Here is a 22,477-nt window from a genome sequence, read left to right as displayed (position 1 = left end):
TCACAAAAATAAAAAATAAAATATATTAAGAGCAATATAGCAAAATAATACTTTCATGAAATTAAAATATACGAAATCGTAATAAGGAACCTTATTGTTTTAATCAAATGATGAAATATTTAATTTTAAAATGTCAAATGTCTCATCACATATAAATCTAATTGCATACTTATTGATACTTTTGAAACTCAACGTATAGCTTAACTTAAATAACATTTTAAAGTATTATTTAATATAACGTAACATTAAAGTACAAATTAAAGTGATATTTAATACAATATTTAACACATTAAGTAACATTTAATACAACTCACGGTATTATATTTAAAAATAATTTTCTTATAGACAAAAACAATTATGAATGTTTTCTTGTTAACTGAACAATTTTCAGTATTACATTTTTCTTAATTTTCACTAGTATGTCTAACAAAAGAAATGGAATAAAATCGCTGATAGCGCTGAAGCGTATAATCGATGATCAAATTATCAAAACTACTAATTTAGAACTCAAACTTTGAAAGGTCACATTATCTAGCAGATTTAAATTTCGCTGACATTTTGAAACTTGCATTGTTCACTGTGATCTAGCTTATTTCTCGGGTTCTCTTTCTCTCTTTCTTCTCATCTATCTTTTTTTTTTTTTTTTTTTTTTTTTTTGTAAAAAATATAGATCAATCTTCCAATCCATCATTTTGTACTTGATAAAATGTCACAAAGTTGCGCTCTGAAGTGTGTTCAGAAATCTCCACTTACTGATGAAGACATTGCTTTTTTTATTTCTATTAACGTTTCAGTACCATAACACCAACTAAAAAAACATTATTTAATGAGATCGACAAATTTATTAGAAAATAACTTTTTTAAAGAAAACTAATAATAACAAAAAATGAAATCTATGATCGCAAATTTCAAGTTATGATATGAAAACATTATTATTTTTGAGTCATTATTTGTCTTAATTAATTTAAGTGATTAACCAGTTTAATTCTGTTTGAAACAATCACGAGACTTCTCTTTATATATATATATATATATATATATATATATATATATATATATATATATATATATGATAATTTTTTTAAAAATTTCATTTTCAATTTTTCTAGCTGGCAAATAAAGTTTTGGAGCTCGATCGATGTTGAGATGAAATAACAGCTATGATGTCATAGTTCAACACAAGCCTTTTAAAAACACATCTGCTGTCAAAGAAGCATACGTAATAATAAAGCAATACTGGTAAAAGCAGGTCAACCTTTTAAAAACGCAACTGCTTTTAAATAAGTATGCGTGATAATAATGCAATACTGGTAAAAGCAGTAAATATATGCGATTAAAAGAGACGATGAAAATGGCCATGTATGCTTTATTCATTGCCTACGCGATTTCCAACTTCAAAATTCTTTGCCTACGCACTTTCGAGCTTTAAAACTTCCTAACCAAATACAGTATCATGTTCTCACATGATAATAATTTAAAATTAATTATTAATTGTTTTTTGGTTATTAGGTAAAAATAAAGCGGGATTTTAAATTTTGACTCTAGCACGTTTTAATTGGATATTAACACATATTCGCATTGCTTTAGTTTGTTATTTATCTTTTCAAACTGTTTATCACAACAATTTGCAGATCAAAAAAAAGTTATTTTGTAATTTCAAATATTAGAAATTTCATTCAAAAAAATATTTTCAAAACATTATTTGTTCGTCCCGGAATTTTATTGTATATGTGATCAAAAATTTCATTTCTTCATAAAATATATTTTCTCATGAATAATGACTGCTAAATTTCATTTATAAAAGTTAATTGAAAGATAATGTGTCATTAATTATCTGACAACATTCTGCAGTGGATATTTTCTTTGAAATCATATCATAATTCTGCAATAAAAAAAAATCTTTAAAAACAAATCATGTCCCTCAAAAAGCACTGAAATTCAAAATAAACTTGAATTACACTATGGAAACTTATTGTATTGCATAATTTATTCCATTTTCGGTATATTCAATAATTAAAAAATAAAACTCTAAAAATTGTCAATTTCGATCTTTTTTTCTTCTGATATTTAATGCAATAAATAGTTTCGCTTTGCTTGTTTATATTATCCATTAACTGATGACAAATAAAATAACACATCAGAAAATATCAGTCTTTGAAAACTTTTATTTATCTTCTTAAAATTATTTGTCTCGAATTTAATTACCTTCGTGACACACGTATGAATAAAAGTTTTGGAAAATTATCGTATTAAAATCGGGAAAATGAGAAATGAATAAACTATACGGAATGATTTTGATATCTGCCCTTGGTATCTCGGGGAAAATCCAGACAAATTTATTTGTGAGGTTCATAAATGACAAATAAATGACAACCTCATGAGGTTTCTTCATAAAGAAACCTCATGAAGAAACATCTTTAGACTGTCATATTAAGTCTGCTACATTACTTCAAATTCGTTAGTTCTGATAAAAGGATTAATTGTTCAACATTTACATTTTTGGACTAGTACGGGGAATATTTTTTATTTAAATCATTTTTAAAAGCGCTCATGTAAACATGAAAAAAATTGTTCAGTATGCTTTCATACTTATTACTTTTAATAAAAAGTAAATAGAAGAATATCATTTTTAGAAGTTCACATTTAGTATACTAAAAAAATACGCAATCTTTTATTAATTATTTCAAAAGAATGTCTTAAAATAACATTAAAAAAAATAATATAAAAAAGACTTTTTTGCGAAATTTTGATAAGTTTTTTTGAATATATAGATCTTTGTTATTTAGTATAATAACAGCCTTTAATGATCCTTTAATTCTTCATATTTTTTTGATATCTGGACATATGTCCCATTCTAAGATTTATTCATCGAATCTTTACAGAATTTAACATTGTCATTAGAATCTGAATAATAATTAAATACTGTATATCCTATGTTTAAAAGGAAATTATTAGATACCTGTACAGATTTCTATTCTTCTTATCAATGATTATAATGCTGAAAATGGTTCCAGATCTTTAAACATCATTTAAATAATTTTTTTCTTAGAGTATTCACAATTTAACAAATAATTTTAATGGCATATATCGTTTTTAACAGTATCATTATCTGCTTGTTCTTCTTTATAGATGGTCTGTTTCTAAGTATTTCTTTTTCTTTCAGTTCTTAGAAATTCTTAGCTAGTAGAAAATCAATGGATTCGTTTAATATTATAATCATGCAGTGCTTGATTTGATATTTTCATTGTTTTAAGTTTTATGGGATTTCGCAAACTTTTTTAACGTTTCTTAAAACTCATTTATTTATTCATATCACCATAATGCATATTTCTTGTATTATTATCACCATAATACATATTTCTTGTATTCTTATCTCCTTAATGCGTGTTTCTTATATTCTAATCATCTTTCTTGCTCATATTTATCATAAATGCCCTCCGATTGTCTCATTAGGTCGAAAAATAATGTCTTAGTTTGAATGAAAATGAGTTTCATGCAATCATTTATAAATGTAATCAATTAATCGACATTCATTGCTTCTTAATTATTGATGTATGAGTATCATACTGATTAAAGATATTTTTGCTGAGAATTCTATTAACTGAATTTTGAACGAATTTTATTTAAACCATTTTTATATATACTTTGTTATTCACTTTCTTTTTGTAAATGATTTTATTTAAATTTCACTACCTTAGTTTTTTGTAAATGGTATGTGTTTGAATCATGAATGAAAATTAATATCACGAATCATGGTATTTAATACATGTTCCCACTTTTTATTATTTTTTTTATTTTTCTGAGACTTTAAAACAATACTCTTTCTGGTCTTGATGTCTCCAGTTCATAAAGTATTAGGGCTAGATATGTGTGCTTTTTCCTTCCAAAACAAATATTGTTATTAGTTGCTAATCTTTTGTAATCTATATTTGGGCTGCCTAAATGAGACTTAAATAGTTTAGTTCAGTTTAGTAATATTAACACCCTGTTTTAAAGCGGCACTAAAGTTATTTTCAGATGAACCTCTTAATTTTGAAACGTGATCAGATGACGGGAATGACACCTGAGCTTGCAACACCCTCTCCGAATGTCCGCATCACACTAGCAGGAGCCCTTTTGGCAAATATTACTTTTATTAATATAATAAATTACAGATATTTTCTATTTTTGTTTTTTGTGCTTATTAATATTTAATTCAGCTTGCATAATCATGAATTTTAGAAATAAATCTTTATGAAATTTGCTGCTAAGTTTCCCCATAAATATGCATTAAAATTAATTTTATTAATCGATTAATCAGTAAAAGTTAAGTTAAAAGTCAGTTAAAGATTGCACTGTAATGAAAATTCAGAAATTTGCAAAATCTTAAATGTCCAAAACTTTAGAAATTGTAATCAAAACTGACAAGTTTCTACATGTAAAGTTCATGCTAAATTCAAGTGTTAATAAATGACAAAAAGTGATTTGAAGCATAATAAATTATAAATTATTTATATAAATAATATTTTATTTTATTATCGCAGATTAAGAAGATGTATTGTAAAAATATACATCACTAAAGGAAGAAAATATAAATACATATTTAAAAATATCTCACTTAAGATTCACCATATCACGAATATTTCAAAGCCTTGCAAGAAATTTCCAATCATTATTTTAAACTTTCTTATTCACTTTTTTATTCTTTCATTTTTAATGATAATAACCATGCATGCCTGATACATATATTGCACTTTTTTATAAGCGTGTAACATTGTTAATATTTCAAATATTAAAATTCTCCTCTTTCCTGAGATTTTTTGAAAATGTATTTTATATGCCAGAACAAGAACTCTTAAAACATTGCACGCTTTTTACATAATTGGATAGATTTCAAACTGATTTACATGAAAAATAATAACATTTAATTTATTCACCTCTATGTTCCTTATTAGTAGAAAATTTATTTATAAGAAATTCTATGTTTCCTAATTTTTCAAGGATTTGAAAACAATATGCTTTTGAATATTATTTTTAAATATATAGTTAATAGTTAAATTTAATGAGGATTAAAAATTAGGAAATGAACATAATTTTAATTTATATAAAGAAAAAGCATGATTATTTTAGCTTTTCTTTTAATAATTAAAAAGAAATACATCGTTTAATTACTCATTCCACAATGTTTATTTGTTTATTATATTAAAATTTTAATGTGGGAGCTTCTACTTTTAAATTCACAGGAAATTCGAATTTCTTATTATTATTCATTCATCTTTTTTATTTAAGAACTGTTCATCTTTCTGATTCTTTATTCTTGAAGCACAAAATCGAAATTACTAAAAACTGTTTACTATGTTAAATGTCTGTTACAAAATAATGTTTCTCCCTCCCTCTCTCTCTATTATATATTATATATGTTACGGCCAAAGCCCGAAATGCGGCCAGTTCGCGAACTGGCCAAGAGGTTTGGCCAAAGTCCGAAATACTTGCAATTAAGGTTGTATTTTCTACTTTGGCTGGCCATTTCGCGAAGTGGCCGGGAATCCTTGGCCAAAGCCCGATGTGATAATCTATACTTATAAATACAGCTCAATGTATGTTTGTGCGCTAGCGCGCGCGTGTGTATGTGTGTGTTGGCGCTCTACAGTCCAAACCGTTTGACAAACAGTTATCAAATTTGGCATATATATATCTTGGAGGTCGGAAATGTGCACCCTGGAGCAATTTTTTAAAATTTTTAATTATAATTTTAATTAAAAATTAATCGTAATTTCGGCGTTTTATCGCTATAACCAGAAAATATTACAGCACAAAATCGATTTTTGCATCAAATTAAAGCTTTTTTTAATTAAAGATTAAAATTTAATTTATAAATTATGCTAAGATTAAATTATGCTAAAATTTAATCTGCACGAGCACGTCAAATTAAAAAAAATATATCTTTTATCAACGTGTTGCCATCACATTGATAGAAGTTTAAATTAAAAAATAAATCAACTATTATTGCAAATTTAATAAACATAATTGTAATTTTCTGCACGTGTCTGTATAAAATGAAAAAAAAAATGAAATAAGATATTTTCTGAAAAGTAAAAGGAGGAAAAGTTTTCTATGAACTTTGACAATACCTATATTATTAATTCAATAAAACAATTTAATTTAAGGCAAACATAGTTTTAATATACTTAGAATAATCATTCTAATCAGCTACCATCAGCTAATTTGGGGCATACATTTGCTAACAAAATGGTCTAAATTAACTAAATAATTATATTTAATATAACTTTAGTCAATAAATGCTCCGATGAATCAGGAATTTTAAATTTTTACATAGGTCCTCTACCCTTTAAATCATATTTAACAAAATATTCTTGAGACACCAATATTTTTAATAAAAATTGTTGAACTCCAACCAACTAAATCAATCACTAAAACTGACTGATTTATGAAATTTCAATATCACACTTCTATAAAAACTGGCGACTTTAGACCACTTCACCGACTGTCTCAATGAAGATACGCTAATGCTCTGCGGGGTTTCTAGACAGTGATTGGCCTGTGATTATAAAAATGATGCATAAAAATTTCATAAATCGGTCAGATTTCACTGCTGAACGACTCTGATTTCAATTTTCATATTAAAAAAAAAGACATGGTTAGCTTTAATATAAAAAGCTTTTATATTGATTGCAGTTTAACATTTCCACTTTTGTTTAAAGTAGAAATTTTATGGATACTGACAGAACATTAGGAAAAGTAGTATAATGAAACAGAACTGTTTAAGGCCTACATAAAAGTACGACTGAATCATATAACTACCAAAATATGAAGCTCAAAAATATTTTGCAGAAAAAGCTACTAAGAGAGCAATTTACATTAATTGAAAATTTTAGCGATCATTAATACTGGTGAACCGGCTGGTCGCCAAAGGCGACTAGTGGTAAATAAATATAATGACATTCATGTATAAAATATAAATAAGGACATGTTGTAGTTGAAATTCGACAGATGGCGCCAACAAAGAAATGTCTTTAAATGATATTAATAACAAAACTATTTGTCCTTCATATTTGTTTTAATTAGCCCTTATTTTTGTTATTTGCCTTTGCAAAAAATTTCATATTTTTTGAAGCGACATTTCGGGAGACAATGTGATCTGGGATCTTTAACATTAGGTCCATGGAGCAGAAAAAGACTAAGGATCACACTTAAAGGTAATTGAAAACTGAATACTCAATTTGCCTTTGTATTCATACATGATACGCAACGCCTTTGCTCAAGATATAATTATTTCATTTTGAAGGGCGCAAATCTAATCTTCACGCTATCACGTTGTTAAAGTATACACGTTCACTGCATAATTTCTATTATGGATTTAATATGAGAGCAGAATAACACGAGATCATATTTTTATATATTACAAGCTTATTTTTAACTCAAAGGTGTCACTTATATTTGAACTCGTTTCTGAAACAGTTGCACTTAAAAGAAAAAACAGTACACAGAAGTACTCATTTTTAAATACTTCATTTTTAACAGGGTGTAAAACAATGTGCTCTTGATTCCTTTCTTTCTACTTTGGCCGATCGTCCCCAGCCATTTCGCGAATTGGCCGGCCAAAGCCCGAAATCAAGAAAAGATCGGACATTGGCCGGTAAGTTTACAGCAACGCTGGCCAGATCGCGAATTGGCCGGCCAATTCGCGATCTGGCCGATTTCGGGCTTTGGCCGTAACATATATATGGTTTATACAGTTACACTTAATTCAATTATTCTCTAATTAAATAAAATTATCGAATTATGAATATTGCTTGCCATATCAAACATTTCATTCAGTTAGAAGATGTAAAGGGAATTAAGAAATGAGCATTAATTGGAAAGTTTAATTATCAAGAGTGAAAGCAGGCTTAACCAACACTATATATTCTCCTTATGATTTTCCTAAATAGAAATAGATGGCTTCTAAAACTATTAATTTCCTAAAAAAGTTTTTGCTTTATCGTGAAATTTAAAAACTTCTTTTATGATATCGATTTCATTTCTATACATATTTTATTTTTAATAAATTCTTCAAGTTTATTTTATAATGTTATGATGCTTTTAATGTTACGAAATTCAAACTCATCCATCAAAATATTCAATGTCGTGCTTTTGCCAATGTTAAAATTAAGATAAAAATTTGCTTTTTTTTATAATTAATTCTGAAATAGGATTTTCACATCAATTTATATTTCATAGTATATACACTTTTAATATTTGTACCCACATTAATTTGTTGCAGAATGATTTACTTAGTCATGATTTTACGTCATATACAAGGAACTAAAATTTATAAAAATTTATTCCATATTAATCATTTAATAGCCTAAAAATCACTAATATTGTCCAGAAAGCTGGTTGCTAAAGGCGACTAGTAATAAAAATAAATAAAATAAAAATAAAACTAACTGACAACATCTGTTTGTATTAATAGATAAAAAACAAACATGTATACGAAATAAAGCTTAGTATTTCGATCAGTTTAATTTAGCTATATTAACATCCCGTTGTAAAGCAACACTAGGGCTATTTTGGGACGGACTTCGTAATTTTGAACCGCGGTCAGATGACGAGGACGACACCTTAGCTGACACCCCCCTCTCCACGTCGCCACACCACACCAGCGGGAGGATGTTTGGCATGACGGATTTAACGTGCAACAGACCCCCTTACACGACGGTTCTTCTGTGGAATCGGGTCTCGAACCTGAAACCCTACGGCTTACAAGCCGAGACCTTACCACCAGGCCACCGAAGCCTAGTATTTCGATCAGAAGTTTAAAAAAAATTACTGAACTTTTAAATAATATATTTATTTAGTGATCAAAATATTTGTATGAAGAGAAAATGAAGTAAGACTGTATCGCCTATTAATTTCTCATCCGTTATTCCTTTGATAAATTTGGAAGCTCCAATTCTTAAAAGGCATTAAGAAACTTTATAAAATTCGGAAAATTTATTATTTTATTTATTGTCAGCTCAGAAAATAACTAATCTCTTTCTGGATATTTTTAGAAATGTAATATGTATGCCTAACTAAGTGTAAGAAATCTAGAAAAACAGTTTGTCGAAAGTTATTTATATCACAAAATATAAACTCCTTCATAATGATAAAGAAATTGCAGAAATAAGCAAAGGATATATTATACGACCTTGAATTCCGAATGATCGTTGTGTCTGAAACATTTTGTGACTACTAAAAACAGTCACCTAGGAAATAAAATGACATTCCAGATCATAATCTAGAATATCTGAGCCATGAATTATTTGGTATTAAAACCGGAGAATTCTTATATTCACTAACCGAATTTCCCGGTAGTTAAGTTTCATTTGGCAATGAGTTCATCATGGTGACAGTATAATTTACGTGCCAGTTAATGTTTCCACCATTCCTATATAGATAGAAAGTAAGCTAGTTTTCAACATACTATCTTTATTATTCCTACAAAGTAAGGAACGGAACATACATTGTAATATTGTTGTCACATAGATTAGACCATGCCATATTATTTAAATCTTATTCACAATTCCAAATCATTTGACTAAATCTTGAAAATTGCATTCAAATTATGTGACTACGTTCGAGTTTAATTTTTTAAAAAACATTCAAAAAAGGTTATATAAAAATATTTGCATAAAAAAGATAGAAAAACATATAAGAAACCAAAATATACTAATAAAAAGGCAAAAGTTTATTTTTAAAAATTGAGAAAAAAAAAGCTTTCCTCCCCTCCCTAAAAAGAGGTATAAAGCAAAAATAATTTTATTAAATGATTTGCCTAAAATTTTGCACATAGTTTAAGAGATACATTATGTAGATCCTGAATTAAAAATTAAGCTGTATTTCAATCAATTCTATAAATATTGGGGATTAGATAGATAAATAATACGAAATTTTCATTTTTTTTCACACTGTGGAGCACTAAAACAACTACAAAATATTTCGAAATGAAAATATTACATATTTTGAAGTACAGGAACTGTAGAACATATTGAGAAATTTTTATGTCAAATTTGAATAAAAATATGCATTTGATTTTAATTTATGGGATTTTTCGTAAAAAAATTCTTTCAACGATTAGAATTTCAAAAAAAAAAAAAAAAAAAAAATAGCATCGAAAGATGTAAAATAGCATTAAAATGTATGTAAATTCAGTTATAAAAATCAGTGTATTTTCAGAAAAATAGACTTAGAAACAAAATTGTCACGGTTTCATAAAGAAACCGTTCAAACTTTGACAATATTAAATAAGAAATAATTTCATAATTTCATAAAAAATGACTTTTTAATGTAGTCACCTACCTGCCTTAACAGCAAGTATTCATTTAAAAATTTAATTTCTTATTATTTCATCTTCTCAGAAAATTTATTGCATTTAATGTGTAATAAATCAATATGATACTTTTCAAAACTTTATGAAATATTTCAAAATGTATTTTCTATAGTTTTATGTACAGGTTTACCAGCAAATATGATTATAATATTTAGACGTTTCTTTATTTAAAACTGCTTTCTTTTTTTATATATAATTTTCACTATCTTATCTAATAAAAAATGAAAAATAAGATAAATAAATAATAAAAAAAAATAAAACTATTAATTCAATCAAATATTAGAACCTTCTTTTAATATAAAAAATATTTTCCTCTAGCATTCAATATATCCAATTTTTCATCTGAAATAGTTGCAGCATTTATTTTGGACTCATTATTTGAAAATATGAATGTTTTTTTCTTACATTATTGATTCCTTATGTATTTTCAGATTAAACTTTGTAAATCGATAAATGGAGAATCGATTGATAAAAAAATCCAAGAAATACAATTTACATTATAAAGTAAAAACGTTGGAAAATAATTAGAAATGAGCGTAGGAAACCGCTTGGTGGAAGAAGAAAATCAGCTCCAAAAATGAATGTTCTGAGAGATAAAAAAACGGAAGTTGTTGACAGGAACTTTTTAACCTTTGTTGAAAAAAAAAACTGATAAAAGAGAAAAATTTTATTAGGGATATGAAAGTAACAGAAATTTCAAATATCAATAAGAATGAGAAAAAACAGGCATCATGTTTTCTTTGTCGGTAGAACATCAGAGTTTGACGCATACCTTGTTTAAAGAAAATAATAACACATTTATAGATCGATATTACAGAACAATCAATACTTCGGATTTGTAATCTTTTGAGATGTAGTATATAAGTGAATAAAAAAGGGTAAGTCAGGCTGCATAAGGTGGTAGTACAATGTAAAACAAGTATTTTTCGTTAGATCTTGCAAGATTGGAAATGAATAATAAGATATTGAAGGCCATTTCTCGCTTAAAAATATATATTTAATGTAGTAATAAATATAAGTAGATTTTTGATGAAAATGAATATTTTTCATTCGAATCTCCATAGAATTTTTCATTTTATAGAACCGAAAGAGCGAATATTATTTCACAAATAACACACTTATTGAAAAAAAAATAACTGTCAATAACTAAATGAATGTTGCTTTTCAAATTGTAGACCAAAGCTTTTAGAATTTTTTTGCACTTTTAAGATTAAAAACCTTTCACGGAATTTTAAAAGATTTCTTCTTCCACGTGTTCTAATATCTCTAAAATTGAAATAAAAAAATCATTAGTGGAGAAACTATTTGAAGCACAGTTAAATAAAACTTTTTAATAAGTTTGAATTAATAATTGATAAATTAATTAATAATTGAAAATAACTTGGTGTTTATTTTTTTTACAGAAGAATCGTAATGAAAAATAATTTAACAAAGTTTTAGAGATCTGTGTAAAAGTTTCAATAACCCATTTTATATAGCTATTCATAATTCAAAAATGCAAATCTTGGGCAATCAATTAATCTTTGTTTTATTGTGAAACCGAGGTGCTTAAATTGATAGTAATTTTTTGGGAAATTATTCTTACTATTTGCGATAAAATCTGAATTTATATTTTATAATCAAATTCACTGGAGTTCCATATCGTTTTAATATCTGTATTTTGAAATTCTGACTGTGAAAGTTACGATGATATTATCTGAACTAATGTATGTTAACATTTTATATGTTCCCAAGGTTTTATTCTTGAATTACATATTTGTTGAAAAAAATATTTTAAGTGTCCGGAATACAATGTCAAAAAAAAAAAAATCACTCGACGCGCACAATATAACTTGATTAGTAATATGTATTCTAAAGGGGAAAAAATTAATTTGGTGTAAAGAGGAGGTAAACAGTTTTTATCCTGAAGAAAGTAATGATGAGAGTTAAACAAACATATTATTTTGCAATGGGAAAAGAATCACACTGGTTTCCAAAAATTAAAGAAAAAACACCGAAGTATTGATAAATACACTTAAAAATGGGCCAAGTCATATAAAATTTGAGTATGTTGTGACATAAAGAGGTGCTGAGTGAAACTGAAATATACTCATTAATGCTACTGAAAATGAAATATATCATCTACGAGGAGCATAAATTGCATGTAGAAGAACAAGTCTTTAAATTTCACTGTGATACAGAGATAAGATATCTGAGATAACCAATTCCCAACCATGACCTCCAGAAATCATTTGGCCGAATAATTGAGATGGAGAGTTATTAGGAAATTAGAGAAAATATTATTTTAGGATTATTTTAATAATTTCTAAAATAATATTTGTATTGATTGATCTCCTTCAATAAAAATTTAATTAAAATATTATTTCTAATTCTTTCATGTTTCGTAAAGCATATTGTCAAGCAAAATAATTTTATTGTTTGCTAGTTCTTTTAAATTTCTAAATTACAGCAGGCATTCATTGGATCTAAACAATTATTTTTCACTTTAATGGCTCAATTGTTTGTTAAAGTCATGCAATCGTTTCAAGCAATTTTCTAATGCATGAATATTTTTAACATGATATCTTATGTAATTACATTAGTTTCTTTAATTTCATCAGCCAAAAACTATTAAAGGTTTTTTTGTCATGATTTCTTAATATTTCCGGTTACGAATTTTACTGGCATTTTATATTTTTATTAATAAAGCTCTTTCTCTAACTTTAATTTACTTCATATAAGACTTCAATTAAGAATCTTAATAACTGTAATATAAGACTTTAATATTGACTTTATATTGACAATATAAGACTTTAATATTGAATTACAAAGAGCAGACTCTTGTTCTCCAAAATAAGGAAACTAACCCATGTCTAGTAGCTTTAATTAAAACAATTTCCCTAGACACTCGTTCTTTTATTATTACACAAATAAGTAATCCGAAATCTAATAAGGTTCATAATTAAAATGAACTATTGTTTTGTTTCATTACAATATAATATCAGCACAAATGAAGATAAAAAGAAATTTTAAGAACTGATCTTTCTATTCAGTGAGATAACAAAATAGCTTATTAGTGATATTTCATTACAAATATTTTCTAGAAACTTATTTTACTTACAGTTTAGATCCAAGCGAACTGCTGATGTTCTTGGTCTTGTAAGATTAGTGTTTGTTGCTTGGCACGTGAATTCGGCAAGTAAATCCGATCTTCTTAGCTCGAAAAGAAAAAGTTCATTTCGCACAAATCCTTGTGGCGTGACATTGAAGCTGTCGTCTAGCAAGGTTGTACCTCTCCACCACGTGACTTCTGGGGAAGGATCTCCTGAAACAAACCGAACAAAACTCATTTGGGGAAATATTACAAGAAATAAACTTATAATCATAAAGAAGAAGATTAAATTCAGAATACATTCATTTCATGTAGCCCATGATCCAAAGTATCTAAAGATTATTTTCCAAAAGAATGCAAAACATTATTTATTTCTATTTAATTACCAACGGCTTCAAAATTCTTGAATCAATCTGTGTGGGGACTAACTACTGTGTCACTACCCACTATGTAATCTGACTGGCAGGAACTTAAAATTTCTTTCCCAGCTCGAAAGAGATACTTCTACTTGTTCTATTATTTTTCTTTCTTTCTTTCTTTTTTTTTTTTGTATAAAATAAATCCACCCTTGTTCTTGGTAAAATGCTGTGAGGTTTTTGAAAGCTCATAACACTTAAGCTGAAGAATCAATCCATATCCCCACATATGCAAAAGACAGTAAGAAATATGATGATATACATCAAATCATGATTATATGAATCTGTGGATTACAAGATAAAAAATGTAAACATAATCGAATATATGAACGTTGCTGTTGTAGTTATTTATCCCCCTTGAATTCAACTCCAATTCAAACCAATTCCAAGAAATTAGGAAAAGAGGAGTGCACCAGCTTCTGAGGGTAACGACCCCTGAGTATTCGAGGGCAGAAGCCTGTCTTTAGCTCACATGAAAATGATACTCACACACTCGCTTGCACAACGTCTTTTTACAGGAGTGGTGGGGGGGGGCTCTTTCACACACCTCATAAATAGAACACAAGGTAAAAAACAATCATTCGCGAACCAGACTCGAATCCGGGATGCCCAGATCATGGGGAAGACGTACTACCCCTAGGCCAGGACACCGGCTGTGTGGAAGTATGTTTAAATAAAAATCTCATGATACAAATTATTATATCATCACGATCTGATGATTTTGTATAAAGAATTGTATTTTCTATAAGTATGTTTCCTTAATCTTAATACCAGCAACAATTTTGCTTATAAATTGTAGTATACATTGAAAAACAATGTGGACTACAAAAACAAACAATATAAGAGTATGCATATGCTTCTTAGGATCATCAGTTACAAATAAATCCTTAAAATTCTGGCTGCCTCGTCTTTCACTTGAAACTTTCAATAAGATTTTTCAAAAGTTTGAAATAATCCAACAGATTTATGATGAAGAATATGAAGATTCCTTCTTGAAAGACTAAAGAATCAAATATTTTCCTAATATTCATAATCTCATTCCCAATTTCATCTTCCATACAGACTGAACATTTCAACAAGAATGTGCAAAAGTGTGAACTATTCCAGCAAATTTATATACAAAAATGCAAAACCTTATTCTTGAATGGCTTATGAATCAAGAATCTTCCTAATATTCATAGTCTTAATTTCAGTCTCATCACCCATACAATGAAATTGATCAATCAGCAACCAAGAAATAGCAGTGCTCATTAGCAATTAAAATATTACTTTAACTATAATTTTATCTCTAAATATAATTTTCCCACCTTTGATTACATATAATAAAATAATAAATATAATTTTATTACATTATGATGTATTGAAAATATCTTAAATGAATCTTAAAAACTATATTGCTTATTTCCTTTCCTCTCAGCCTAAGAAGGTTCAGAGTCTAAGAAACCTGACCTTGCAATCTGCAAAAAGATAGTTTAGCGCTTAATAAATGCCATTGGTGTTGAAATAAATTTGTGCTTGTTTAAAGTGAAGAGAGATTTAAGTACAAACTTTAACCACAAATCAGAATCAATTTATTCTCAACTACGTTCATGTTACAGCTATGAAATAAATTTAATACACGAAAATTTGAAAAAGAATTTATATCATTTTTTCATTTTTTCCCCCTAAATATCCTCAAAGTATAATATATTGAATATAAGTATTATGTTTGTTTGGAAATCAAAGCACATTTACTTCAAGTCCATAGTTTTCTTTGAACTGATTAACCAATATCATTAGCTTAGCTTTGATATATCAAAAGCAATCTTGGAATGCGCTGATATATTTATCTTGTTTTTCAAATTCATTCCTCACATTATAATTGCCTATTTCCTTCTAGCTGTAGACTGATTTATAAGTTACTTCAATTATGAATTTTTCCGAACTATTGCTCATAAAACTTTTAGGATAACTTAAAGATGCCGAGAAAACATTGAACCTAAAATTGAATAGAACAGTTATGTTAGACAAAATATTCATTACTAATTTATATGACGCTTTAATAAATAAATAAATAAGTATTCTTATTACACAGAATCTGCATCTATTATGTAATTCTTATATTCCATTATGCGATATCTATTATGCAATATTTGCATTACATTGCGCAACCCTGCTATGAAATAACTTATTATTGGATAATATCAAATCAAACATTTCTATTCTGTCTAAACATAGGAATACAAAAGTTTAAACAGTGAAATAATCATTTGAATACATATATAAAAAACAATTATGATTTTTATATTAATTTATCATCAAAATTTTTATTCGCTTGAGAATGTTGTAAGACAAATATGTTTATAATTATTTGAAAGAAGGATTCTAGTCACATGATTTTAACTAAAGGAAAATTATGACACTTGCGTTCACTTGAATTAAAAAAAAATAACAGATTAATTTATTTGAAGTTTTTGGGGTTTTCTCCAATAATTTCAGAAAATATAAAGGCACAAATAGGCATAAATATAAATTTTATTTTATATTTATAATGATTTTTTAAAAAAAATTATTATTTGTACATTTAAAATTTGAAAATATATATGTATTCTTAATTATACCCATTTAATAATCATGGAAATTGTTTTTTCATTAGGATAATTTGTTGAAAATATTTTTTTGTCTAATTTCTAACAATCCATCACATTGCTGTCCTGAGATTCAAATAGTTTTTACTTTTTCATCAAAAGCTAGTTTTGATTTTCTTCTATTGCTGAAAGTTATAGAAGAAGAATTCTGTTTAATATCTTAGTTGTTCATATGATGAATAAGAAAATTAAAATAATCAAAAAGTGAGACGTTGAAGATTTTATTTTTAATCCTTTACGTCGGGATGGTTTTTTTATAAGCACCATTAAAGAAGGTGGATCATTTTGACCGTTTATTTATTTATTTTTTAATTCTAATTTTTAAAACGCCTACAGAATATTAATAAAATGTAGATATAAATATTCCATTAAAATTGTGTTTAAAGAAATTATATATATATATATATATATATATATATATATATATATATATATATATATATATATATATATATATTCAAAGAAATAAGCGAATCCTATTACATGAATAAATAATCATGCAGTGATTTTCTTTTCCCAGTTCAAAGAATTAATACGCTATGACGCCTAGGGATTGGTTTCCATGAAACATGTTCACTTACATAGTGAACAAAACTTGTTAAGACAATTTCAAGCATCAAAAGACCTTGAAGTTGGAATCATGGATATGGAGTTAAGTATAAAACATTTATTTGATATTAAATACAAACAATATCTTCGGCGATTTTGGCAAGTTGCTAAAGGTGGATAGTAATGAAATAATAATATATGCTGTGTTTTAGTGCTGTTCAGGGTAAATCATTGGAATGGAAATTCACAAAAAGATTACTGACCAAAATAAATTTTTACACCATTTTAAAATGTCAAATATTTTTTCTTTAGCCATTGTAATTTAATTGCAGGGCATTTTTTTTTTCAATTTTGAAAATGCCCTAAAGATGTTTTTTCGAGTACTTTTCACTGATAGATTTCATTGTTGAATTGTAGTCGATTTTGTTTCCTGAAATATGTAATTGCGAAATATTCATTCCGTCATTGAGAGTTAAGGATTCGAAGAATTTTGCTTAATAATTGTGTGATTTATTTAAAATATAAGATGTACCATAATAGCCAAAATGTGGATGAACCATAAAGTCATATTTTTATTTCTATGATGTCATAGGAATTGCTCCAGTTAGAAAGAGTCGTATCAATTAATAGAACATATGTAAAACGATTAAACGTCTGGTACATATTTTTCTTCGAGGAATTTCGAGCATACAGCTTTGCATAAGAGACTTAATTGATTATTAATCGATTAATAAATTTTTAAAATGATTAATATGTTAAACTTTGATAAATGTTTTTCTTCGTCGAATTATGAGCAAAAAGCTTTTCACGAGAGATTTAATTATTAATTAATATAACTGATATTCCAGAAAAAATCATCTGGTTACCAAAAATTACTAGTTTTAAAAAAAAATCATTAAAGTTATTAATGTGCAAAACGTGTGATAAATGCTTTTCTTCGGCGAATTATAAACATAAAGCTTTGCATAATAAATTTGATTGATAATTATTGAACCAGCATTCCGGAAGAAAATCATCTGGTCATCAAGAGTAACTAGTTTTAAATAAATCATTTGGTGATATATTTTGAAATTGAACAAACTAGGAAATTTGTTTTTATAAATACAAAAATAATAGTTCTACAGCCAATTCTTGACTTCAGTAAATCATTCCAATAACAAATCATTTTCGATAGTATTATCATTACATTAGAATGAAAATGAAAATACATACATTTCCCATACTCAACCCATTTCTCATTTTCTCTAAAAATATTTCAGAACGAATCCTGACTTTACCCACAATATAAGGATAAAGGATTCATTACTCGAAGCTGCTGTCATCCAGCATGAATGAGACATTTAATATATCAAAGGATTTACAGCACTCAAAATTTCGGAGTATCTCATCACAAAGATGGAGGATAATGACGGTCTGCATTCCCACAATTCCAACTGCGGATCCGTTTCTGGAAGATATATGCTTCTAACCTTTCATTTTTGAGATTTGTGGTCGAGAGAAGACTATCGATTATATACCCGAAACCAATTTCGGGGAAGATGGGATATGAGAAACGTTTTTCGCTAAAATGAATTATTTGCTATGTTTCTTTCATTCTTTGAGATAGAATGATTTGTAATTCGATGTTTAGGATCTTTTGTAACTTCTGCTTTGGCTAAGTTTCATAAAAATCATAGAATAATACATCATTTATCAAGTGATTATGAAGCGTTATGTTCTGATGCTGGATCTTCATGCAATATTTTATCCATTTCAATGAGAAGTAATGTCAGAAATTGATAAAAGTGTACTCTATCTTAATTTTTTTTGTTATTTGAAAATCGTTCGAATTTTTTATAACGAATAAAGGTCATTAATCAAGATTATAAAATCTTATTTAAAAATTACAGACGAATGTATTTTTAGGTAATATCATCGCATGACAAGCAACAGAACCTCTCTCAATTTTACAAATTTTACAAGAGGTTAAAAAAACACCCACAAATTTTCTAAAATAAAAAAAAAATCTGATTTGTTTCTCCTATTTATTATGAACATCAGTCAGTAATTGTTGATATATATGAGAAAAAATCAGCAATGCTAGTTATTAGAGGTAAATATTCCATTTTTACTTACTTACCTGAAGATAGTAAACGTCAGATAGTTTTCGCTAAGATTTTTGAGATTAAAAATCAGTCTACTATTTGTGCTGTCCAATTTTTTGTAATTGTAAATATTTTAATATTTAAAATTTTTTTATTGTTGCAGTAACTTTGTAAATGGCATAATTCATTTAAACATTTTTAAGGCGCTAGACATTTTGCGCCTACAAATTGTCTAGTGCATTACAAAATTAAATAGACTCTGTCATTTGATATAATCAATTCATGCTTAAGAGTATATTATGTAAACATATAATGATTCGACCGATTTTCTCTAACAATCGTTTTACTAAATCCATTGATTCAATGTCTTTAAATTGAGCTAATGCATTAGAATTAATTATAATTACTAAATAATTTTTCTCTTTAAACCCATGTCATTGATTTTAAGAAATTTTAAATTTATTCGTCTGAAGATAATTGGGTTTATTTTTATCGTTTTTAACAGCAGAGAAACGCCTACATTCGCATGGAAAAGCTTTAACCTAATTTATTATTGATGTACACTAGATAAAAACCTTTTCAAGAAAACTTCCACGAAGAATTGTCCTGTCAGTAGCTACACTTCGACTCAAGATAAAAGTAGTTAAAAATTCACTTTCATGTTAAACTTTTCTCTTAATTCACAACACGTTACGGCATTTGTGGTTATTCACAGAATTCTCCGTCAAGATTTAAGCAATTCTTGATGAGAACCATTTCTCTTTTAGGTGTTATTCTCGGCTCCTGAATTAAGGTTATAAATCAAGTTAATAAATGGAAGCTGTCTAATTTTGAATAGGATATACAGTTTTCCCCTTCTCTGGTACGTAAAATGGGTGAGCAGACTTTTGCTTGACAATCTAGTTACAAATTCATGATGTCCGCTTAGTTACAAAGTTTCTAGACGAACTCAAGTCTTCGATGGTTACATTGATTATCTTAGTCTATTAATCATATTTAGTTCCTTAACTTCAAATGTCATCTTAAGTCAAACATTTTCTACATTTATTATTTAGAAAGCATCTGGGAATTAGTGTCATAAAAATTCCTTTAGAAATTTTTTATGATAATTGATTGTGATTTCGTATGCTCAAAAATATAAAAAGTTAACTTGGCATGATTTATTTATTGGGAAATGGTTTCAACTGCGAAAGATATTTTTTATAATTTGTGGATAGTTACATTTCAAAAATTGAAAAAAAAAAAAAAAACAATTTGCCGCTAAATGTAAGCGATGGCATTAATTTGAATCTTTACATTAGTTTCCTGTTGCATATGTTTTAATCGCATGCTATTGGTGAATTCATGGTTTAATCACATGCCGCTAGAGAATAAATCGTCATAACATCTTTGGCAAATATTTTGGTGATTAATCGCTGATTTCAATATATATGACATTTTTGGTGATTTCCTCTTAGCGATAAATTGCCTTAATGTGATTAATACACAAGTACTTTTTTTCTATATTACACTATATTTGCAACTGATTTTGTCCATATGATTTTGTCCACTGATTTTACTTCATGCTTGAGGCTTTTTAAAAGCAAAAAAGCGATTTATTTTTCATACTTTTATCCGATATCAAAGTATCTGAATTCATACAAATTATTCTAAAAATTGGTTTGGTGGTTAGAGGATGTATGGCAAATTCATTATGTGAGACAAATCTCTATTTCCGAAGATTTCGCAGTGCGTGTGATAATATGAACACTTAAGACGGAAGATAAGACTACCATATGCAGAAGATAGATTTTCCGAAATCCAATAACTCTGATAAAGTGGTTAAACTACAATATGGCTATTATGATACAAGCATATAATAATATAGAATATATGAAGTAACGCACCCTTTCCCTTAAAAGTAGAGGCATGGCATGAATAAGGCTGAGCGATATGAATAAAAGAAACAGCTAACTATATTTAACCTATTTATAAAATCCGCTAAATATATTTTCAACAGTGATATTGAAAAATAGGAAGACCTTTGATTGCTTCAGCAAATAATTTCTCGCTAGAATCAGGCTGCTTTTTAGAAGTTTAGTTAGTACTTTTAAGAAGCCTAAACACAAATGCGAAGAAATTTCAATTAAAAATTCTTTATGAAGTAGATTTATATTCCGAAGATAATTCAAATTTATACCTCATGTGATACTTAAGTACTCTGAGGTTGTTTTAGTTAAAAGAATATGACATATTAAACTTTTGCCCTTGTCTGATGGGCTAAGCTAAGTGTGCTAGAACAAATGAGATCGGGAAAACAAATTTAGAAGTTTGGTTTTAATTGCACAAAAACGAAATCTACCCATGATACATCAAAACAAGTAGAAGTAAATCCATCTTCGGAAATACTTTAAATGGAAAAAAAAATGTTCCAAAAAGCACTGCTGTCTTTTAAATGACACTAAGATAATATTTTCAAAATTAATTACTAAGCAGATTTAGAGCATTTTTTTTTTCAATTTTTAGTAATATTGAACAGGATGAACTGATTTTTCGATAAGCGAATGGTTGAGCGTTGCTCTTCAACACTAAAAAACCCCAAATTCGAGTCTTTAGACTTCAATATTTCGAATCTTATGTGTTATTATAAAATTAACTTATGTAAATACATCCCCTGGATGAATGTGTTGGAACATCCTGTAAAGCATATAAAATGAACTCAGCTGAAAGCGGTTTCAATTTTGATTGAATGCGTAAAGCACTGACGCATAATAAATCATGCTGTTTTCAGCGAATGCTTTAGAAATTAAAATTGAATGTGCAAACGATTTTGTGATATTAGAACCGCTTTGGGAAAATATTCAGTAAGTAGAATGATTCGACAGAAATTAAAATTGAACTTGGAATAATATTATTTAGTTACCAAATAAAGAAGCAAAAGTAATTAGAATAATTGGATAATGATTGATTAAAAGAAAATGAATGGAGTTTTCAACAATAAATCACATTTGACAACAAAAGCCAAAAACACATTACATTTTCTTAATTTCTTTTTGGTATATGGACCATAGGCAAAGAGATGCAATTTTCAGATTTTCAAAGCTATTTGACAGCCATAAAAGAAATTAAAATTGCTGAATATATTTATATATATTATGAAAAGCAATGTGATCCTAAGATCATAAATGATGAAAATTATTATATAACAGTATTTTTCCTTTGCTTTGTTATTGGAATCATCTGTTCTCATAAAGTTTTATGAAAATCGACCATCCATCATTCTTATCTAAGACCATCCATCATTTTTCTATATTTTCTGCTTTCCGCGTAAGTGGAAAATGTGAATAAGTGCAAAACTTTGGAAGATGTGCAGAAAA

The 22,477-nt window shown here is 27.4% G+C and overlaps 1 protein-coding gene across 3 annotated transcripts in view; it reads right to left on the bottom strand.

Moving 5' to 3' along the window:
* LOC129984169 (nephrin-like) overlaps positions 1 to 22,477 on the bottom strand; it is a 335,663-nt gene that overhangs the window by 100,710 nt on the left and 212,476 nt on the right. For all 3 annotated transcript variants that reach the window (XR_008785472.1, XR_008785473.1, XM_056093973.1), the window contains exon 4: positions 13,455 to 13,658. Coding sequence is in view for 1 of the 3 variants with exons in the window: in XM_056093973.1 (XP_055949948.1) it covers positions 13,455 to 13,658 (204 nt within the window). In the remaining 2 variants the exon portion in view is untranslated. The remainder of the gene's footprint in view (positions 1 to 13,454; positions 13,659 to 22,477) is intronic.

The sequence above is a fragment of the Argiope bruennichi genome, chromosome 9, assembly GCF_947563725.1.
Source record: "Argiope bruennichi chromosome 9, qqArgBrue1.1, whole genome shotgun sequence".
In the NCBI taxonomy this organism is placed as follows: domain Eukaryota; kingdom Metazoa; phylum Arthropoda; class Arachnida; order Araneae; family Araneidae; genus Argiope; species Argiope bruennichi.
The sequence above is the reverse complement of the archived record's forward strand: the minus strand, read 5'-3'. Positions and strand labels throughout refer to the sequence as shown.